The sequence below is a fragment of the Anneissia japonica genome, unplaced genomic scaffold (assembly GCF_011630105.1).
Source record: "Anneissia japonica isolate Jap-2015-1 unplaced genomic scaffold, ASM1163010v1 scaffold9668_len1562885_cov226, whole genome shotgun sequence".
Lineage (NCBI taxonomy): Eukaryota > Metazoa > Echinodermata > Crinoidea > Comatulida > Comatulidae > Anneissia > Anneissia japonica.
The window spans coordinates 352,625-375,303 of NW_022711326.1; the positions used below are offsets into that span (position 1 = coordinate 352,625).

The 22,679-nt window shown below is 31.8% G+C and overlaps 1 protein-coding gene across 2 annotated transcripts in view; it reads right to left on the bottom strand.

Annotated features, from left to right (window-relative positions):
* LOC117107385 overlaps window positions 1-22,679 on the bottom strand; it is a 64,409-nt gene that overhangs the window by 7,647 nt on the left and 34,083 nt on the right. For both annotated transcript variants that reach the window (XM_033249045.1, XM_033249044.1), the window contains 2 exons: window positions 20,101-20,293; window positions 1,852-1,978 (listed from right to left, as the gene is read on the bottom strand). In XM_033249045.1, the coding sequence (XP_033104936.1) occupies window positions 1,852-1,978; window positions 20,101-20,293 (320 nt within the window). The remainder of the gene's footprint in view (window positions 1-1,851; window positions 1,979-20,100; window positions 20,294-22,679) is intronic.

The following is a 22,679-nucleotide window of genomic DNA, read 5'->3' on the forward strand; positions in this document are numbered from 1 at the left end:
AAAAATTAATTTATTGAATACGAAATAATGGTAATAACATCATTAATGTTATGTTCAGGCTATTTAATTGTACAGTAGGAATTAAATAAAAAACTAAATAAATTTTGGTGGTAAAATAAGTAAATAGGACATTATAACATTTTGAGGAAGATAAAGCCCTAATCACAATTAGCCAGTTGTGGCTAATATTAATATTTAAAGAAAGTAATATAATATATTAACAAATAATTATGAACTTTCTCTACAGTCTTTTAAAAATCATTTAAACAATATATAATTTTAACTTTATTTATTCTCTTCTTGACAAAATATGGTATCAACATTTTACTGATTTTCCTTTTTGCCTCTTCCTCTTTCCAATTTGTTGTTAGTTTTAAGCTTTTTTTAATTTTATTTATTTTTTTGTTGTTTTCGATGCTGTAGTTTTATATTTATGTTTTGTCTTTTACTCATTAGTTTTTGTTTTAAGTTTAATTTCTTTTTTTCATTTTGGTTTCTCTTTTATTCTTTTTACTTGTGATCCACTTGTGATACCAGTGCTACGTCACTGAAAGAGTTATCACACAAAAGACAGAAGTAAATAAATAAATACAATATGACAAAAAAAAATGAAAAAAATATCCAGATTCCAAATATTATTAATTTAATTATTGTTAATAATATCACTTCAATTCTACAACAAAATACAACTTTTATATCTTCTGATATCCTGTTATTTGCAAATATCTAGGCCTCCAGGATATTGCTCAGACAAAAGGCTTGGATGTTCCTGCACAAGAACATTATGGTCTACACTGTACCTTAAAACACCAGTCAGTCAACAATCAAACCACAGAAACAGGTGGCTTAGGCTTTTTACATACTGATGGTCACGGCCTCAGATACAGGTGGACAGAAACTCACCTACAGGTGGTCAGGCCACACACCTTGTTTGAATTTTACTCAACGTAACAATAAGAAAGCTAATGCTATATGTGCTTAGTTAATAACTTAAACAATAAAATTTAATCTTTTTTTCTTGCATATTTGTTATTAGCCTTTAATGAAAATGTTCACACTAAATAAAAACACAATATTTACAAAAGCTCACAGTAAGTTTACATCCATTGTGTTTGCTTTATCATCGATTAAAACAGTTAATTACCATTCATCTATTTTGTGAATACAGTACTCAAAAGATTGGTCCCTATTTAGCATAAGGTTATACAATGCTTATAATGTAGTTTTAGTGGATGTTAATATTAATAATAAATGAATAAATAAATAAATTAATTAATTGTTAATGTTAATATTGTACATTAATAAAATGTACCAGTAATAATTTCATAATGACTTAAAGGAACAGGATAGGATTGGATTTATTCGGTGTAAGCACCAAGGATAGCCACAAAAGTCTGAAGAACATTTATTTCCAGTGGGGTCCTTTTGGTGGTGATGATTGGGCAGTACACTGGGAGACAATCCCTACTCTTTTCTGAAGGGTGTACTGCGTTCTTTAACGTGCACATGGACCATAATGTACACAGGACCAACGTCTCAGTCAAAAGACGGTGCACTATCGCCACTTGCATTTCAGCCCTCCAGCTGAAATACGAGAACAGCGATGGGAAGTGAACCAGGGACCAAGAGATCTCCACGGTTCAGCGCACACTCAGTGGCTACCAGGAGCTATCTGGGACAGTCACACAAAAAAGTTTCTAAATGAATGTATACATTGAATACCCTCAAAGGTTTATGTTTTTCAAAAGTATGTATGTCCCTTTAAATCAGTTTGAATTATGAAATGTGGCAAGCAGAAGTGGATGATTAAAAGCTTTTAAATGAAAGAATAAAGATCTGACAAGATATTACCTGAGGTTTTATTGATCGCTGTCCGAGTTTCTTCCTGATTGAGGAGATCGATGAGGTCACGCCTTTCTCTGATGAACCAGAGGGGGTTCCCCCTCCTAGAGTGTGTGTTAGTGGACCAAATGACCGCCTAAAAACAAAAGCAATGAATAGGATATATAATAATATGGATACACTGTATATGGGATGAAATCTATGTATGCATAATACTTATTAAAAATGATTAATGAAGCATTGACCTTTAAGTGTTGACAAGCCAAAGGTCATTTCTTTGTTAATGTTGCCATGGTTATATACAATATTCAGTTAACCATGACATTGTCTTTTACATTCCCAGAAGGTTAAGTCTCTCTTCACATAGGATCTGTGACATAATCTTAAGTAAAAAATTGATGTCTTCGTAAGAAAAAACAAATCTGAATTAAAAACTTGAGTAAATAACCATATTTGGAGATTGAGATTGTGACAAACTTGAAAAACCACTGATCAGACTATCAAATTTTATTTAGATAACATGTGGCATGTCTAAATATGGTCATGATGACATCACATCATGACCATATATAGGCACATCATGACCATATATGGGCACATCATGACTATATATGGGCACACAACAGTTTTTGTCAAAGATAATGTGAGTGTGGACAGTACAGTAAGATAGCAGAGCATGTCTTAGTTTTCAAGTTTAATGAAATTACAAAATATATAAACCTGACATAGAGTAAGTAGTTATAGCAAGCATCTGGTTCAATATACTCTAACTAAAGCATAGTAATTAAATCTTATGAACCTAATAAAATTATATGGAGAAAAAATTAAGTAAATTTTGAACCTAACAAATAAACAACCTAATAAATTTTAAAATAACAACAGAAACAATAGTAATTATAGTTATATAATAATAATAATAATAATAATAATAATAATAATAATTATTGAGTAATAAAATGACTCTGAAAGTATAAACAAGTTGATAAAATTGACAAAACAACATTCACAACCAGTCAATAACATAACATTATAAAAGCATCAACATAAAACAGTACAGTAAATGTAAGAAATTTATTTTTTCATTTATTCATGAAAGGTTACTTGGTAGCCTCTTTATAAGTGAAGACCCATGACACAGTGAACCACCCTTCCTTAATGAAATTTAAATATATAAAATATAAAAGTAGGCATATATATTATAAAAATTAAATATTTAGAATTATTAATATTAAGAAGAATGTAAATATTAAGTAGTTTAAAAAAAAAATTAACTTAATTTTTAAAAATAAATTAACTTATTATACCAAGATAAATATTATTTATTAACAATGAAATTCAAAGAAAATACTTTAAGATTAATTTAATTAATAATTTGTGAGGATGATGAAATGAACCAAACAAAGACACTTCCCAATTCCATTAGTAAACGTTAATGGTACATTAAGCCTACTCACCAAGCTAAGTAACAAAATTAAAACATCCAGCCCAACATACTTAGCTAAGCAAACAGCACGTCTGCTCAATTTCACTGAGTTTATAACCTACAAATCTAGCCCTGCACGCCTAGCCCCGAGCTAAGTACAAAATGCTGGTTTATAAACGAGGGAGACACCCATTTCATATAGGCCTAGATGCAATGAAATTATACAGATAAATAACTATCCAATAATGGTGTAATTTGTGTTCATTATCCTGTTTCAAAATAATGTAAAATTTAGTAGTTGTACGCAATTTTCTATATTTTCTGTTAAAAAAAAATATAAAAGATGGCAGATTCAATTCTTACAGTAGCAGGATTTTTAAGTATTTTGCATCATGAAAATAAAAAGTGGGGAAAAAATATTGCCTTTATAATATACTTGCAGTTTCAAATCTTAAATGACATATTGCTGAGGTGAAAGGTCAAGCCATATAAACAAATAAACTAATTAGCGATCTGTAATATATGTACTTTGAAGAATGCTTGCAATAGTTTTGAGTATACAGTAAATAGTCATCACACGTTTGAACTACAAGACGGCTTCTTAGATCAAAGAATATGGCACTTAAGCAAATGACTTGAAGATGGTAGTGCTTGTTGTAGAAAATACAGTAACCTCACAAACAAGATTATCTGCCATATAAATCAATTTTATTGAACTAATTGTAGCATGAATTGGTGATAAAAATAGTTGTGTAGAATCAAGTAACAGAACAGTGAAATAAGGATCATTTGCAATGAAAACACTCAATAAGGATGCTCTTCCTATGATCACTTCCTCAACAGCAAAAGCAAGGACAGAAGTTTATGGTTGTCACTGGAAAAAAACACAAGTAAATTGGGGTAGCAAAGCAAGCCCAATGACATGAGCATATATTAGCAATGCTTGAATTATCAAACTGTAATAATGAAGATGTGGATTGTTTTGACGCCCACCTTGCAATCCCATGGTCTTCGGTTCAAATCCTGTAATATTCATAATTTTGCCAATGGCCGCAAATAACATATTGGATACACATGAATTGTAAGAACCTTACCTATAGTTACATAGAATACAATAGTGCAAAATATATTAATATTAATTAATTTTCAGGAATGTATTTTTTATAGAGTGATATTGCTAATGGATCAACATAAATAATAAATAGTGTACATTAATAAACCATACCAAGACAATATTCCTCTGAGAAATATCAAAGGGGCTAAAACTGTTGAGATATATTAGATATAAAAACAAGCACACATTCCTTTACAAAAATATATAATTTGCATAAGAACTTTTAGTGGATTAAATGTGAGAGGGATGAAATACAGCATGAATTTACATAATGTTCATTGCAGGCCTCGTAACATCGTCAACGATAAGCTTTATAGATTGTAAGGACAGCGAGGCTTGTTAATCAATAGTACTATTACATTGCCGATACCCTGGGGACACAATAACTTGTGAACGGCACAGAAAATTGACATCAACTGTCAGTGAAGAACTGCGAATGCGATGTGAAGCGAAGCTTGTCACAAAATATATTGAACATGACTTAACAAAAGAGGATGTTTTGTCATCTGGACATTTTAATGATCAGCGCTACAGATAGAAAATATTACACTGTACATTGTAATAGAACAGAACAGGAATTAACAATCAGAGGAAATATTTGATTAATACACATTTTTACCATGCAGCAAACATTTTTCTTCTTTAAATTTTATTTTTCAGCATTCAATTACACGGGACATTTCTGCAATTCAAAATGAATCAACAGTCGGATCAAATAGATAAAATCTTCCAATTTCTATCATACAAAGCCAAATATTCTTTCTTCCTACCATTTAAATAAACAGAATAAAAAATGATCCACAATTGTGATACTGTAAAATTTGACTTTCTTACATCTTCTTGATGTTTTTTCGTAATAATGTAATTCCGACAAGGAGAGTCCTCTTTGAAAATTAAAAATCAGATTTCCAAAACTACAATCATAAATAAAGAATGCTAGACAGCGTATAAATATTCTATATTTTTTTTTTTTCTTTCAGATTTGGTGTCCTCTATTTTCTTCAGTCACGCTTATTTGTTTACTCTATCTATCCTGAGCATAATACAGTTGGTTATATTAGGAAAAAAGCTTACACTCCATTTTAAAAAGATGCCACTAAAACTATTTACTTCATTCAGTACAGACAAGCAATAAAACTAGTCCTTTACAAAATCTGGAAGTAGCGTGCAGCGCACGGATTATAAACGGATATTTTTTTTAATTGAGGAAGAAAGAATTTATTGACAATCTTCCTGGATTTCCATTGCATTGATTTCCTGATACCTGGAATAGGGAGTAAAAGTATGGGATATTTTCAATTCAAAGTATTGACAAGTTAGACCTTCATTACTTCTCTTGGAACAGGATATACTGCCAAATGTGTATATCAAAAATTAGTAAAAAAAAAACCAGACATACTGCAAATATTTTGTTTGTTTTTATAATTTTATAAAAACAAACTGGGGTAATACTATAAAGTGTGGAAAAGTGCTCTGAGACTTAGTTGTGCAGACTGCTATATAAAAAACTACATATTATTATTATTATTATTATTATTATTAACAAATAATGTTTTTATAATATTATTTTAATATAAAGATTCACTTGCATTCCTTTTTTTTAAACATTTTTTTTTTTGGGGATCGGCGCATTATAGCCAACGGAAAAGGCGCAACAGCATTAACACTGTCAAAGTGAGTTTCCCAAATAACACTTGACTACAAACCTAAAACCTCAATAACATCAAAGATTTGCTTTTGGTTTGAATTGAAGCAAGTAAGGTGAATTGAAGACAGGCAGACTTTTACAAGTAACAGGTTCTTGTGGTTGATAACATTCATATACTTAAATGAATGAAGACAATGAAATCAACAATATGTTGACTTGCATGTTCCAGGTAAAATAAACCACATGTAAACCACAAGTACTATTAAAACAGCCTGGGTGGATTGGTGGATCTATAACAATACTCTGGTGGAACTAAACCAAGATTGAGGTGTATCAATAAAAGGATCTGGAAAGTGCCACCTCAGTTTATTGCACCTAACCACAACATCCTCTACAATACTGAATTAGGGTTTAATTGTTTTCCATAAATTTTACACTGATGACATTTCAAATTCTTTAAACTCTAGTAAACCTTGTTTAAACAGGTTTTAAACGTATTTATTTGGTTGTCTTTTATAGTATCTAGTGACTTGGTTATTATTAACAAATAGTTTATTGGATATTACTGTATTTCAATACAAACATTGTAAATGGCACTTTTGAGTTACAGTTTCCTGGTTTAATTGGAAATCACCATAATCTTTACAATTTTCAAAGGAGTACACACTCACCACTGGAAAGCATACAATAAATGATTACTGTGTCATTGGCCTTTTATTTTTATATGCTTTTAACCTTCAATTCAATCTATTCGCCTTGAAACACCACATCTTCATTTCGATATAGGAGGTGGGGAGGGAGAAGTCGCTAGTAGTACTGTAGTTTAACTCTTCTTCTTGTATACCTTGGTTTCCTTTGATATGTACTGTATGGTGTATCTTCCAACTGCTGATACCCAACTCCATCTGTTGTCCATTTCATTCTGGGCTCATTAGCTAGCACATGCCCATTTCCTGTTTTTAATTGCTTCCATGCCCCAGGCTTTTTTGGCCTTTCAACCACCAGTTAATTTTCCAGTCTAAAGTAGGGATGATGAGTACGACTTATTCATATTATGATGCAATTAACCACAATGGTAGGAGAGAAATCTTTGCCTAGTAAGTTAGTTTCTTTTATTTTTAAGGCTAAGTTAAAAAAAGGTAGTTTTAATGTACGGTAGTGCTAAAATTTTGAAAAAAAAAAAAAAAAAAAAAAAAAAGGAAAGAAAAAGGACGGTAGTGCTAAAATTTTGAAAAAAAAAAAAAAAGGCAGAGAAAATGGATGCTAGTAATTTTCTTTTTTTATTTAAGGGCTAATATTGTATGGTTAAGTAGTGGTTTACATCTTTACCTGTCATTTTGGCTGGTAATATCTATAGGCCCTACTACAAGATTATGGTTGCAAATTTGAATAATTAATTCAGCCATGTAAAATAATGAATCACTTGTCCCCCTCACTATATCAAGAGAAAATAGCTCCATACAACATTTAGGAGCAATAGTCCGAATGCAACACCCTGATAAATATGGAAATTACACAAACATACTTCTTTGACTATGCTAGATGCATGACAGTTATTCTTAGAAAGTCCTAATTTTACTAAAATAAATGTGAAATCTACAGTGATTTCACATGGTAATGATGAATACATTTTTATCCCTTTACAGAAAATATTTTGGTTAAAAAACACCTACTGTATCATCTTAATCTGGTACTGTATATTGAAATATTTAAAAACCTACTGTATATTAAATAAATAAGTATATTTTATATAGGCCCAATAAAAATATGTATGGAACCATTTCAACTGAGCAAAATACTCTGTCAATTAGAGAACCAAGACTCAAAGAGACTTGTACGGTTTATAGGCCTATAGGTTTGCAATTAGCATGTCTACTACTTCAAATTTATAGGAGATTTAATGGTACACTTAAATTCTACAGTAAATTCCAGTTCTTCCTCGATTGAATTAAGATAATGAAATGTATTTGAAAAATTATGTCACAGGGTCGAAATTCTCCTCATTCAGTTTTGCTTATAAAAAAAAATTCCACAGCAAATACCATCAATCTTATTTTAAACCTTATGGAAAGATTTTACAGTATTGAATACAGTATAAATTACTGTATAATGATAAGATTTGGACTAACCCAGCATTCCTTCACATAACTAGGGTTTCAAAATCACACATTCAGCAAAACATGTAACTTTACACTACTGGGTACAGTATGTCTAATTTCATTGGAATGTTTAATGATTTCAAAAGTATACGATTTTCTAGAGTTTCTCATATTATACAGTATACAGTATAGGCCTACACTTTTTTTTTTATAAGAACCAGTAAAATTTTTCCCAGGCTCAGTGTTCTTATTTTTTGGCAGATTTCAGGTTCAAAATGTTCTTATTTTGTTCTTAGTTTAAACAAAAATTATTTAATTGTACGGCAGTATGCACTGTACTGGAATGTAGGTGAAAGTGACCCCACAAAAAAATGGACCCCAAATGTCAGATAGCTACACCTACCGTACTGTATTATGGAGGGTATTACAGTCACAGCTACTGCACATAATGTACAGATATAATATTTTGGTTTTTAAAATTATAAACCTCATTTGAAATTTTACCTCAGCCTCAATTTGTTCTTATTTTGTTCTTAATTTTAAAGCTATTTCAGCCTCAGTGTTCTTATAAAATGTGTTATTATAAAAAAAAAAGTGTACTTAGCCTATTCAACTTTAAATTTCTTGTTTTATCTCTTTAGTAGGATGAAGCCCATCCACTTTTATCCATTCTCCTTATTTCCATATTTTAAAGATATATTGTACAGTATTCAATCTTGAATAAACATTGCGGTATTTAATACCATACAGTACTAAACATATTATCATCATTATTATTGTTTATTAGGCCCAATAAAAAAAATGATTAGTTTATCATTGTCGCCTGCATGTCTTCTATTGTATTAAAAAAAAAAAAGATTTTGAAAAAAAAAAATTGTTTTGATTCAAATTCTTTTTCTTTGTTTTCATTTATAAATTTTTTTAAAAGTAAATAGTAGATATTGCTTGTATTATCTCAATCATGTCTCTTACTTTGAAAATCAATGCACCAGCTAACAACCCAAGGGTGATTTTGGGGCTTTAGTAAATTAAAAGCCTCCCTCCAGCCTAGATAGGGTGATAAACTAATGAGTCTTACATATTCAGAACTTATTTCTGTCTAGAATTTTTGTAACATACTTATTCTGTATTTTACTTATAGCCCAATAAAAAAAAAAAATTAGTTTATCACCCTTGTGTGCATGTCTTCTATGGTATTGAAAAAAATAGATAATTTTGAAAAAGGTTTCTTTTTTTGGGGGGGGGGGGGAGAGGGAGATTTAAAAAAAAAAAATTTAATTTATTTTTTTAAGGGAAGATTACTATGTTTTAATTTTTTTTAGTAAATAGTAGATATAGTTTGTATTATCTCAATCATGTTTTTTTCCCAAACAAAAATAAAAAGCCTCCCTTCCTCATCACTTTTCCAGCTTAGATAGAGGGATAAACTAATAATATTTTTTATATAGGCTCTAATGTACTCTCTGATCATTAGGAGGTAATCATACAGTACTGTACAACCATAATACAAAATCAATTGATTGCAATTTGCAAAGCCTATAAACATACTGTGAGTAGGGCCGATACGATTTGCAAGTCTTTCTATTGATTGAATCCTATTCTAATGCATAGGAAATCCTTATTTGTTCAATGGAATCTAAGCTTACATGATAATATAAATAGGCTTGAGGGCTAGGCTTTTACGTACATAGTTTATATAAACTGTTGTACTATTAAGTCAAATTTACCTTCTTTTATTAAGGATTAGGACTTTGCTATATACATAAACATTTTAAAACAATAAAATTAAATCTTTTAATCTATCAGATGCCTAGGCATTGTAACCTTATGTTCATATTTGACCTAAACTTTCACCAAAGTATTGCTTTTAATGATATTAACCTAAGAATTATGCTGACATGTTTCTGGATTTATCATTAGGCTTTTTATTTTAAGTGTTATTGTATAAACTACCAGTATGGAATGGCAACATTCAGTCATTTGGTTAAAGGTAATTTTCACTTTTATGGTGTAAGGCTAACTTATTTGTGATACTCTTTCATATGGTAACAAGATTTGCTTTTTTTGGTTAGATAAGCCCTCGTTTACAATTTCCAGTTTCTTATTGGCCAGTGATTCGATCATCATATTGTTGGTATCCGGATCGGGATTTTCTCGCATGGACGCACGGCAGCTAACGGTTAGCAGAATCCGGATCCTGCTAACCGTTAGCTGCCGTGTGAAAACAGCCATTAACTATTATTACAATATATTATGTTGTTCTTAAAGGAACCTCACCTACTTACTATGAGTTCTGTTAAAATAAAATTACTTGCTAGCTTCACGTCCCCACCCTCATCAAAACCTCCATAAATAAATAAAAATAATGGCAGAATACAGTATATTACAAAGATTCATTAATTTTAAACTGCTTTCATAAAAAGAATTACTTTTATTAATTACCAGCCTGTTTACCACTAGCACATATAGGACACTAAAGCAAATATTGAATACCATCACCAAAAAAATTTCATATCCCGGACGTGATACTACAATAAATTTTATTTGGTGGAATGCCGAGTGAGTACTCTGTAGGTTAATAACAATACCGGTATACAGGTATCTATTTTTGATTTAAGTACCATTTATTGGTTACTTTTATACTGAATATTTTTATTATCAATTATTATAAATAATAATAAATACTTTATTTCAACACGGTAAAACGTGATTCACCCAAGGGTGTTTTTCATCAAGGCCGTGCAAGGCAGTATAAATATAAGTAGTATAAAACAATAAAAGCAAACACAATGTAGTAAAAAAAAAATCTCAGATAAGAAAGTATAATGCACTCTCCAAGCAACCAAATGCACACCAGCGCGCCCGGACCCAGCATTCCGACATCAATCATGTCATCATCATGCCTGATGATGACAAAACCAATGCCAAAACACTGAATCCCAAACACGATGGCACACATCCCAATACCCGGAGCATGCATTATACCTTCTTATGTAGTAGTTAAGCATAAAAAATGGAAGATAAAGAAACACAATACATAAATACTTAAAAATCATTTTACAGTATATACAAGGTGAGCAAACAGAGTGAAATTGTACACTCAAGATAAAATAAACTGTTTGAATTTGACTAGATTTTGTGCATTTCTAACATTGTCACTAAGATTATTCCACAGCATATTATTTATACCTATAGTACTGTACCCTGTAGGTCTATTATATTTTCGTACTGTCGGTCTATTTTGTTTTCATGACATCTCGTACAGTATTTTATTCAACTGTAAAGGAAATTTTTTAAAATTAAATGAGTAACTGTACATTATCCAATCATTTATTGTTTCTTAATCTATGTTTCTCAAGCGGAAACAATTGTGTTCTTTGTCCTCCAGTGCATCTTGAAGAGGAAATTTAAATTAAGAGAGTCTTACTTTGTTACGTTCATGTCTTAGGAAAATGTTGATTGACAATAAACACAAAAACTTCCTTGTGAAGACAATCTTGCGATAAAACAGTTTGATCATACGATATTTTATTATTATACTCACTCACTGCGTCCTACGACGGTCGTAGTCGTACGACCGTTGCACGATGAATCCACATTTGCTTTGACGACGCAACGCCGTCTGCTAAATATCAGTTGCAATCTGAACGGATCCTCATTAAAAAGACGATCCGTTGGGTCCACGTCTTCGCATGCGTTCTTTGTCGCGTTGCCGTCGTGTCGCCATCTCACGCAGTGAGTAACCAGCTTAACATTCAGTGTACTTTACAGGATGTAAACTAGGCCTTAGATGATACAAATTAGACCTAAGATCCTTTAAATCTATGTTTACATTAGATAAATTTTAACCACTTGAAGAGTATTTGGTTAATTTGTACCTCTGTTCACACTTGGATTCAAATGCTGTAGAAAGATGTGGTAAAATACCCTGGATATTGAATTCAATTTAAGCCAAAGTCGACTTTTTTGTGTTTTAAGTGGTGGGCTTCTTGCTGATTTTTAGTAAAGTGTGACATGAACCGAAAGGTTTAGGAGTATTGTACTTTTTTAAACAAAACTTTTTTTTTTATCACATCAAAAAAGATAACAAATCTGTTATATTTTTTTCATCTGATTGTAAGGAAAGCATTTAAAATAGCTTCTATGAATTGGATTGGAACCAGGGCAGGCACCAGTCAGGAAGCACGTGGCAGGGACAATAGCTTGCAGCCAACACACAATAGGATCAAACAAATTTAGCTTAAGTCACAGTCCATTGCAAAACACTTGGCAAAGATTTCAAAAGATTATTTGTTTAAAAAAAAAATTGGACGATAAAAAACACACGTCAACTGAATCACAAGGCTGAGTATTAGTAAAGAATTACTGGAAAACAGACGTTTAATCACAACATAAACAATTAAGGTTTTTACTGAATGAAAATAAAAAGAACAAGGAGGGTGAATTGACAGTATCTAGTAAAAACTGACAATAAAATACCTAGCAGAAACACAAAAGCAGGAATGGACATACAGATGAAGTTCATGGAAATAGTTAAAATACTGTAGGATTTAGCAGACTTCACACATAAAGAAGGTTTGAGTAAAATTGAGTACTTAATTTATCATCAAATAAATAAACTCATAATAAGTAAGCCATAAAAGAAAATAACAATAACATTGGTCTTTGATAAAAAATATGATTAATGATATGCCTTTAAGTTAAATAAAAGAAAAACAATCAAGAGAAGAGAATTATTAATTAAAATTAAGGGATAGTGTCTGGATGGTCGCCAATGAAGTTGAAAGAACTTTTATGCCATGACTACTGTACCAATTAAAATAGCAAAATTGTGATTTAACTACCGAACATCCATAACTATATTTTCTGCCAAAGTTTTTATTCATCAAGGTATGTTGCAACCACTTTAGTTTCATTAGTATTTAATGGTGGATAATATTAACAATAATTAACAAATATGGCCATATACAATATACCAATGGATAATGCTACACTAAACCCTCAGGAGAAATAAATCTAGGCTGGGAGGGGGTTGGTCACTGGCGAAGATATATTGTATTTCTATAGTACCGTATAAGGCAGAAATACTGAGTAAGGGCTTCAATTTAAGCCTTTTAAATAATTTCACACTTTAACATGGATTATAAACCAGGTTACCATTCAGCCAAAATGTTGTCCCTGTGAACCTGATTGTCAAGATGCTTGTATTCCAATTCCAGGGTTCTGGGTTCAAATCCTGTAATAGCACAAGACTGTTCTTTCTCATAATTAAATAACATCTCCACTCCAAGCCTTGTAATGAGGTTAAAGCATCATAATATTCCATTCCTTTAAGTCGGCCTTGAATGTCTGCCGACCTTCTAGGATACTGTAAGCTGAATGAAAGGGTCACCCTCTAAAAATAGATTTATAAAAAGTTAATAAAGATGGGGTAATGGTCATGGAACCTAAGATCTAAGCCTGTAGTTCCTGATTGCAAACTGGGCAACACAACAATTGTTTTTGGCTTCATGATGAATCTGAGAGATTTCACCATGGGTAGTAATCATTTCAAAATCTGATGCAGTCCAATGATCCACTGAAGGACAGAAATTACTAAATCATATAATAAAGGATTGATTCCACATCCTTCTCAAACAGGCAGACGCGTGTCAACCTGCATTAAAATACTGTGTTAATAAACTTTGTTTTGATAAAATTCGTCAGCATGTCATATGGCCCGTGTGATGAAATATTTAAGGATTAGGAGTGGATATAAAAATCAACAAATGCACGCTCAGTCCTGCAGAGAATGAATAATCAGCTTCTAATCAATTCTAATCAAAATAGACTTTAGAACAGAAATCTATCATCTACAGTATTATAGAATGAACTGTACATTCAATATGGTTTACCAAAGGAATGTGACCAACAAACTTAAAAAACAAGTATTTTATCATTTATGAATCAAATTTAAAAAAATAAATTTTCTCTCATTTAAATTGTTTATCTATAGAATTTCATCGACAAAAAAAAAACAAAAAAAACGAAAAAAACGAAAAACAAATATTTGATAAGTTAATATCAACATAATTTTTCCAATGGCATATTAAAAAAAATATATTTCCTTGTTTAAACTGTTTTTAATATCTTCCATTCCAATTTATTACAGTACATTACAAACTGCAATGTTATAATTATGCTCTATTAATTAAGAAGTGAAATACATATTTATTATAAATAATACAATTATATATCAAAAACAAAATTATCTTGAAATATCAGCAAGGTGAAAGACCCTCACAGCCAGTAACCTGACACAAATCATTACAACATGTTACCGACCATCCAGATTGCCTAATTAGATAGTAGATCACGCAAATTAACGAGCACAATTAATGAGTACCTTTTGATTGCAAACACTAGTATGCATACTTCAATGTACCAATTTGAAAATATTTGACCGTAGGCATGAGTGTTGGGACCTCCATAGTTTAGGACAGGAAATCTGTTGATGTAGTCCTAATTTTCTCATACAAATTAAATAATTGATTTAAATCACAGGACCAAGGTAAGCAAGTGGCTGAATACATCAATCGTGTTATTATATCTTCATGGTTTTCCTATCCCTACCCTTAGGGCACTCTGAACTCTACGGGGTAATTCTCTAGCTCACCTGTAATCAGTGGTAAGCCAGTTGAGGGACGCACCTTTCAGCATGCCCTCAGCAAGGCTAAGCCTCTGCATTGATTCATATACATCTGATATTTCCCAGATAATTGGTGAGATTTGTCCCACCCTTATATCACTCCTAACAAATTAATTGTATTATATTGCTTGAATTTTCAAAATCATTTTTTTTCCTGATTTGTTGACACTGAGCAATAATTTAATTTTCTAAATCATAAAAATATAGCAGTAACACTAAAATTGACCTTCCTTATTATAAACCCTTTAAAATCTGATGGTTACATGACAAATTTTGTCAACAACTAGTCTACCAGGTTTATTTACAAAGTTGCCTTCTAGGAGCCAAGGATAGTTTCTTGGGATAAAAAAAAAAAATCTGAATTTAAATATATTTAACACAATTACTTTATATCCAGACTAGTGGTGTCAGGTAATGTGAAAAAAATAACCTAGCCATGAGAATGATCCAGGCTAATGTGTGTTTTGAAAATCACATAACAAAACCAATAACAATTTGGAATAAAGTGAGATTACATGTGGATCAGACCACCGATCCAATACAATGTACGATGCGATAATTATGTCGTCTTACAGGCCACGGTGCAAAATGCCAAGGTCTCTATGCTTATATCTGAGATCACACCAACCGTCCCCAATACACAGGCCAATCATAACATAGTTATGAAATGAAAAACACAATATTGTTTTATGATCTACAAGAAGCAAATTACTGAATTGATACAGCTTGGCGTGCAAAAAATGTACAGTATTACAGTATGGACTTTCAAACCAAGGGGAAAACAAGTGGAGAGGGATTCCTGCAAAATCCCCAGGTCTCCGATGAATCAGTAATAGCAACATCCTGTGCCGTACTCCGCTGGGCTGATTTTCCAGTTTTTAAAACAGAAAAGCATTTCAAAGTTGTACTTGTCGCTATGGTATACTGTAGATAGTCACAGATCTTGTAGTAATTTTTCACCAATTGCCAAGTTCAAGGGTGAATTAGTTAAGTTAATATAGTTCTATATTAAATTTAATACATTCTGAACTAAATTTAAATTCCATTGGTCAGTCGCATTGCCAATAAAACTTTCAAAAACCTAAATACTTTTGAAAAAGAAAACAACAGAAACAAGATAATTTATTTTTAGGGCACTAATGGAAAATAGTGATATACGGTAAACAAGCCATTATTGCCTGCAAAAACTTGACTATAAGGCAATTTTTTAAAAAGAAATAACATAGGTCAAACAAGAGTAATATTCAATAAATTAATGACAATATATTATTATTATTATTATTATTATTATTATTATTATTATTATATTATATTATTATTATTCTTATTAATAAACAATTTAATAACATTTTACAGATGAACATGCAGTACTGTCACTGAATATATTCGACTGCTCTCTTCCAGGCACCATATATTAGGACTAGACTTGTTAATCCACAGAATCACAATAAATATTGTCAACATCACAATGTATCTTATTATTATCATGATGATCCAACTGAGTTACAGAGTAAAAATACAATTGTTGTGACTATTTTAAGTCCAAGGTCAGCAAGTCACATGACTAAATGCTGTCTACTCCTCTGAATTAAAAAAATACAGCATATGTCTATGGTATACCACACTATAGGGTACAAAACAACTGTGTTGCTAAAGCTTAAATGACCCGAAATCAAATCTATGCAAAGTATAGGAATAGTGTTTTTGTGTTTATTAACTACTGTATTGCAACAAACGGAAATAATTAAAATAATTTTTTTCAAGTACACATTCTTTAATAATAGACAGGTACATAATAATTTTCCAGTTCATTAAAACAACCATGTTCCTGAATGCTTTACTCATATTTACAAAATAGCTGTTAAAATGTAGGCTTTTAGATATTCTAAATTTTACTTGAGGTAAGTCATTTGTTTAACTGTACAGTATGCAAGGAAATTAATCAACAAACCACCAACAGTTTCCTATCCATTAAGCTTATAAAAAAATATGGGGCATTTCTCTCAGTATAATACTGTTACTCATTGCAGTCGTTACAAAGTAACTAAGTATCTTAGTGCCCCAGGGTATGAACAAATATAGATAACAACAATGATGAATAAAGGTTGCCTCAAATGGGCTTTGCCTCAGACTCCCACCTAAACCTTTGCCACTCAACCTTACTGCGGTCCCCATTCGCACATCACTGGGAGCCATGCACAGCTTCAGAGCCTAGTGCTGCTTTCAGCAGACCTAAATTATTTTAATAAGAAAGAACAGGCTGCATATTACTTTACTTGAACTAAGGCAATATAGGAAGTAGTTTGATATTTTAAGTTTTCGTTGATGTTGTCATTTCAGGGCCAGTGAGTCAGATAATGAAGATCTTCCTTGATGTGAGGAATGTAATCTAATTTTTGTTGTGACAATTCCAAAATAAAACAATGTTATCAAATCTACTGGGAATATAATAACTTTATGAGTTGCTCGTTATTTAAAGAGTGTTAATTAATAAAAGATAAGACAACATGCATGGAAAAGGTCATGAAATATCCCTGCTGCTGACTTATCATCATGACTCTGTACATATATTTTAGTACAAGGTTAAATTACCAAAAAAAAAAAATGCATTCTAATGATGAGGATGAAACCAAACATACACATCAGATCTAGGAACAAATGGATATCATTCCCTACAAGGATGTTTACATTTTGGCTGGTTTTTCTTGGTGTTTTAGGTTGTAAAAGTAAAAAGAAAGGAGATACTGTACACAAAACGAATGCTGAAGTGAACAAGAAAAATTTTAATAAACCTTAACTTTCAAGCTATTGTTAATTACAACGATTAACTTCATCTACCATTTTATCTGCTTAAATATGTAATGAGTTTATGAGTCCTTTCCAAGTAGGCGGAGGGGATGCACAGCACTCAAAAAAATCTACAGTAGGCACTCCCCACTGGAAATTTCCTAAGTGAGAAAATGACGCTTTAGTTAAATCACATAATATCACCTTATGTTGCCACTGAGCTCTTCTAGTTAACCTTTATGATCCCCATCAATATTCTTAGATATGCCATTGGTCCTATCTTAAGTAGAGCATGAATCCAGGGATGTTTCTAGACTGTTTGAAAAAAAAGAAAGATACCACATGCAAAATTGTACATTCTAATTTGGATGCAGTTGTTACTCTTATTGGTGATATAACTCGCTTCAAAATTGAAGTTTCCGAATCTGCTTAATGTTTGGTAGTATCCGACAATGACCTACAGTAATGCAACACAGTAGACATGGAAGAGCTTAGCTTCAACAATTGGTGGAATGAAACAGAGCTGAAGGGCCTAGATGCATGCAGCATTTATCATTTCCTATATACAGTACCAAATTTTTCTACATTAACTACAAAACAAATCACAATTTGCGTGCAGAAATTCAACCAGTTAGAAGCTTGTCAACTTGTTTTTAGATCCCAACAAAAACAGCAGATATGAATGGCGACAAAGTGAGGCGCCACAGAATGACACTTCAGGTGGTAAGAAGGGCGGTACAAAATTACCTCAAAAGACATATTTTCTCTGGTTATTGTACATCCTAATATAAAAATCTATGAAACAATAAATAGAATGCATTGTACTGAAAGACAGGGTGTCTGTCCAAGGGTTCAGCACTTTGTTAACAAGATAATTTCAAAGCGCCGCGGCTGATGAAACCCTTTGTCTGCCAGTAACAAATATCCATTTGAACTCGGTGTAGAGCTTTAGAGCATGCCAGAATAGCGCCATATGACCATGGAGTAACAGATGATAGAGACAAACGTCTATCCACAACTATGCCTGATTAAGAACAATTGCATTATACAACACAACCCAGGTTATTAAATAATAATCTTATCCCTTCAGCTTGTAATAACCACCGGAGGATGTCACATACTGAGGCACTGTGCAAACAGTATTTGACATAGAAATTTCCAGATATTTTTCATCCAATGGATTAAAATAGAACATCCTGAATACCATCCGTGTGACCTAACCATAATCTTGATACGTGTGTTGACCATTATTATGCGTGACAATGATATAAAATTGAGGGATTAGTTCTTTAATGACCTTGTTTGCTGCAAAGAGCTATCAACAATGACAAAAATTAGAGGCATTATAAAAACACGAACTTGTGACCATATGCTGAGTCCCATCAGTACGCTGCCTTGACAATCATAGTCATCGTGCGTGTCTCTACTGTAGGGCAACGGAAGATTACTGCTCAAATAATGACCCGTGACACATACCGTATTCTGATTGCATATGAAAGTGGTTAATTGGACAAAAAAGCTACTGCCTTGATGAGCAATTTAGTTTGAGGTTTGCTAAACACTTGAATTGTTAACTGTCCATTTGATACCCAGACATTATCTGCTGCATAATGTTTTCTGCATAAACTTACTATATGACACTTTTTGTAGGTCTTCATTTGTAAAATGCTTAATCTTTTAATTGTTTCAAGGCAAAGATTCAAGAGAATTTTTTGGTTTGGTTAAAGTAAAGTGCAGTTATATTAATATTATTGTTATAATCTTATTAATTATTTTCATTACTTCCTTATTTGAGGATGATTAACGGTGTATCATTCAATGATCTGTGGCCTCTCTGCATGAATCTATCATTTAAACACACACACACACACTAAAATCTATCATTAAACAAACCAGACTGTTGAAAATGAGTGATTACAAGAATTTTGATGTACTGTACCACTTAACAGATATACTGATTATTTCTTTTGTTTTTAATGTGAAGTAGATGAAGTGCAGGAGTTTTATAATTTATATGAATAGTACGATGAATAAATGAATGGAAGAATAAATAAATAAATATTAGGAAGCAATTTCTTAAGACCCTTAAATTTGCTTTATGTTTTCTTTGCCAGACACAATAACCTAGTAATTCATTTTTATTTATACCATCTTTATATAAACTTGAACTAAACATTGTATAACAACCAGTAATAATATTAAACAAGCAGTAATACTAGTATATGTTTAATATTGCAATATACTGGGGTTGCTTTGTGCTTTACAAAAAAAAAAGAGATATTAATCCATTTCCCTGTTTAAATCCAAACATCCTCAACTGTCCTTGATGCTACACATACAGTGGGCTAATACTGTTCTGTATGCACTGACCATTTAGAATGTACTGTACTTGATTCAATATAGAGTATAAGGGTCACTTAAGTATAAATACTGTACTTAATACTGTAGTAATTTAGTAGACAAGTGCTATAACTGTATGTAACATGCAATTTACTATACCTTTTGAATCTCTTGGAGTTCAATGGGTTAAGTTTTTTCAAGCGTCCTTTACCCGGTGTTGTTTTTGGCGTTGACAAATCTAGAAACTTCTCACTTTTCACAGGAGTAGCGTTGAAACCGCAGAAGCTTTCGTCTGCAAATTTCAGAGATGGTGAACTGAATTTGAACACGGTCTGGCCATCGTGAGTTAAATCTATTGAGAAAAAAGATGGAAAAATAAATAAAGGGAGTTAAAAATAAAATCCCCTTTGTGCTATTTTTTGTTCTGTATGTAAATGAAAACAATAGAAATTGTAAAAAAAAAATAATTGTATTACTCAATTCCTGTTCTTGCAGTGAATTACAATGCTAAAAAAACACACCAAGAAATATGGTTCCAATTCCCCTTATACATTAATATTTCTGGGCTGTCTCCTATTTTTAGTTGGACTAGAAAAATTCAAACATTCCTAAAAGCAATTTGCCTACAGTATGTGTGCCTAATAAGAATGACATATGCCTATTGTACAAGTGTGTTGTAAGTGTAAATTACCTATCCACACACTTTCTGTTTAACAATCCATCATTTTAGTTCAAGTTAAAACTTCTTTGTTGTAATTTTTAAGTGTTTTTAAAACACAACTGGTGACTCATATATGGATAGAAACTTTTCTTTTATCTACACTCCATCTGGAAAAGATATTACCCAATAGTCCGGTTTAGATCCTTTTCAGGATAATATAATAATTGTAGTGCTCAGCATCTAAAAATAATAACTGGATTGATATGTTTTTTGGGTCAATTTTTGGTTTCAATGATGAAAAGCAATATTGTCTGCTTATAATTCAAATTTCAGAGACTTAAAGAGTCAGGAACATCTGTGTTTACATTACTACAGTATACCTCAATGCTCACTACTGATTTTCTACTGTAGTGAATTACAGTTTGAAAAAACACTGACATTTTTATTGCTGTATTTCATTTATTCCAAGTTTATAAATTGAAAGACTTTAATACTTTGGATTGGATTACAACAGATTTTTTCACACCAAAGGAAAACCCACGAAACTCTGTAGACTCATACCCAGTGCGCTCCACCTGGAGGTGAAATGGGCAGAAGGCTACCCTCTACTCTTTCCTGAATAAAGATACCAATGATACCTTGGATTCACTGGGCCTTTCCACTAAACCCCACCCTTGAATACAGTTCTAAAGACATAGGAGACTATACAGAATGAATGTATGTATACACTTAAGGATTTATGGGACATGCCAGTGTTCCTGGCTATTAAATAACATGTTCTGATTAGTTTGACTAACACTGACAAGTTTGATTACGTAGTTTTCGCCGCATGACGTTAACCTTAACTTAAACTGATGGAATAATAATTTATTCATTTTGCATTGCGGAATACGTTAATTTCCGGATTTTATGTGCTCGGACGAACGTTTGTTACGGCTTTGCGCATGCATATTTCGATTTGTTTACAAAAGGGACGGAGCTATTGTGTTGCATGTTGCGTACTAACGTTAAAGTTAAGGTTTAATATCGTGCCTATGACAAAAAAAGACCATTATAAATTATTTTAAGACAAATTCATCATTAGTCAAAAATTACCCAGCAATTATCCTATCTTAATATTAATTTCAGACCTGGCTTTCCATCATGTTTGCACAATTTTCAGACCTGTGTTTATCCTGGAGCTAATGAGTAGATCCTAATTGATGATAAAAATTCAGTACATTCTTGTGCCCTTAATCATGTATTATCACAGCATTACCATAACAATACCAGTATTTTGTTAGTAGAATTTGGCACATAGTTGAGCGTTGAACAACTGTCTACAATATCAGTAATATATATCCATTAAAAAAAAAAAGGTTTCTTGTCATTTCTCAATCCTTTGTTGGCTTGCCTACTGATTTTTCAATAAATGTGCAAGTCAAAGCACCTATACAATCCTGTAAGAAATATAATATCCTCTTGAGCATCCAGGGTAGAGCAGTTCACCAATGTGGATGAAAGTGCTCTAATGTATAGTGGAATTGTGTACCAAACTTCAAGAATCTTTTCTTGGAAAAAAAAAAATATACCTCTACAGCACAGTATATACAGGTATTTACAAGTCATGGGAAAATATTCCCTGAAAATATTGGCAGTTAAAATGGCTCCAAATGACAATTTATTAAGTAAAAATGGCCCTCCTTGCTAGACTATTAGTAATAAATTTATTTTCCACTCACAAATTTAACAAGTAAATAACATTAAATTATTCGTCAACCTGCTTTATTTTTTACTGGGGTTATTTTTGCAGGGCATTTTTACAAGCCATTTTTCCAAGAATCTCTTTTGCTTTCCATACAACATTGCAGCCACTTCTGTCGAAGATAAACGGAAGAGAGGTGGTGGAGGACTTCATATAAAGTACTCAAATGAGAAGCATGTTTATATCGTTCACAGGTATGTAGGAATTTTTATTCTGGTTGAACTGATTGCAGGAAAAGTAATGCATTGATTAACTCAAAGTTTTCATTTCAACAAACATATACAAATAAAATAGATGGCATTTCTACAAAACATGTTTAGGGCTGATCTTTTA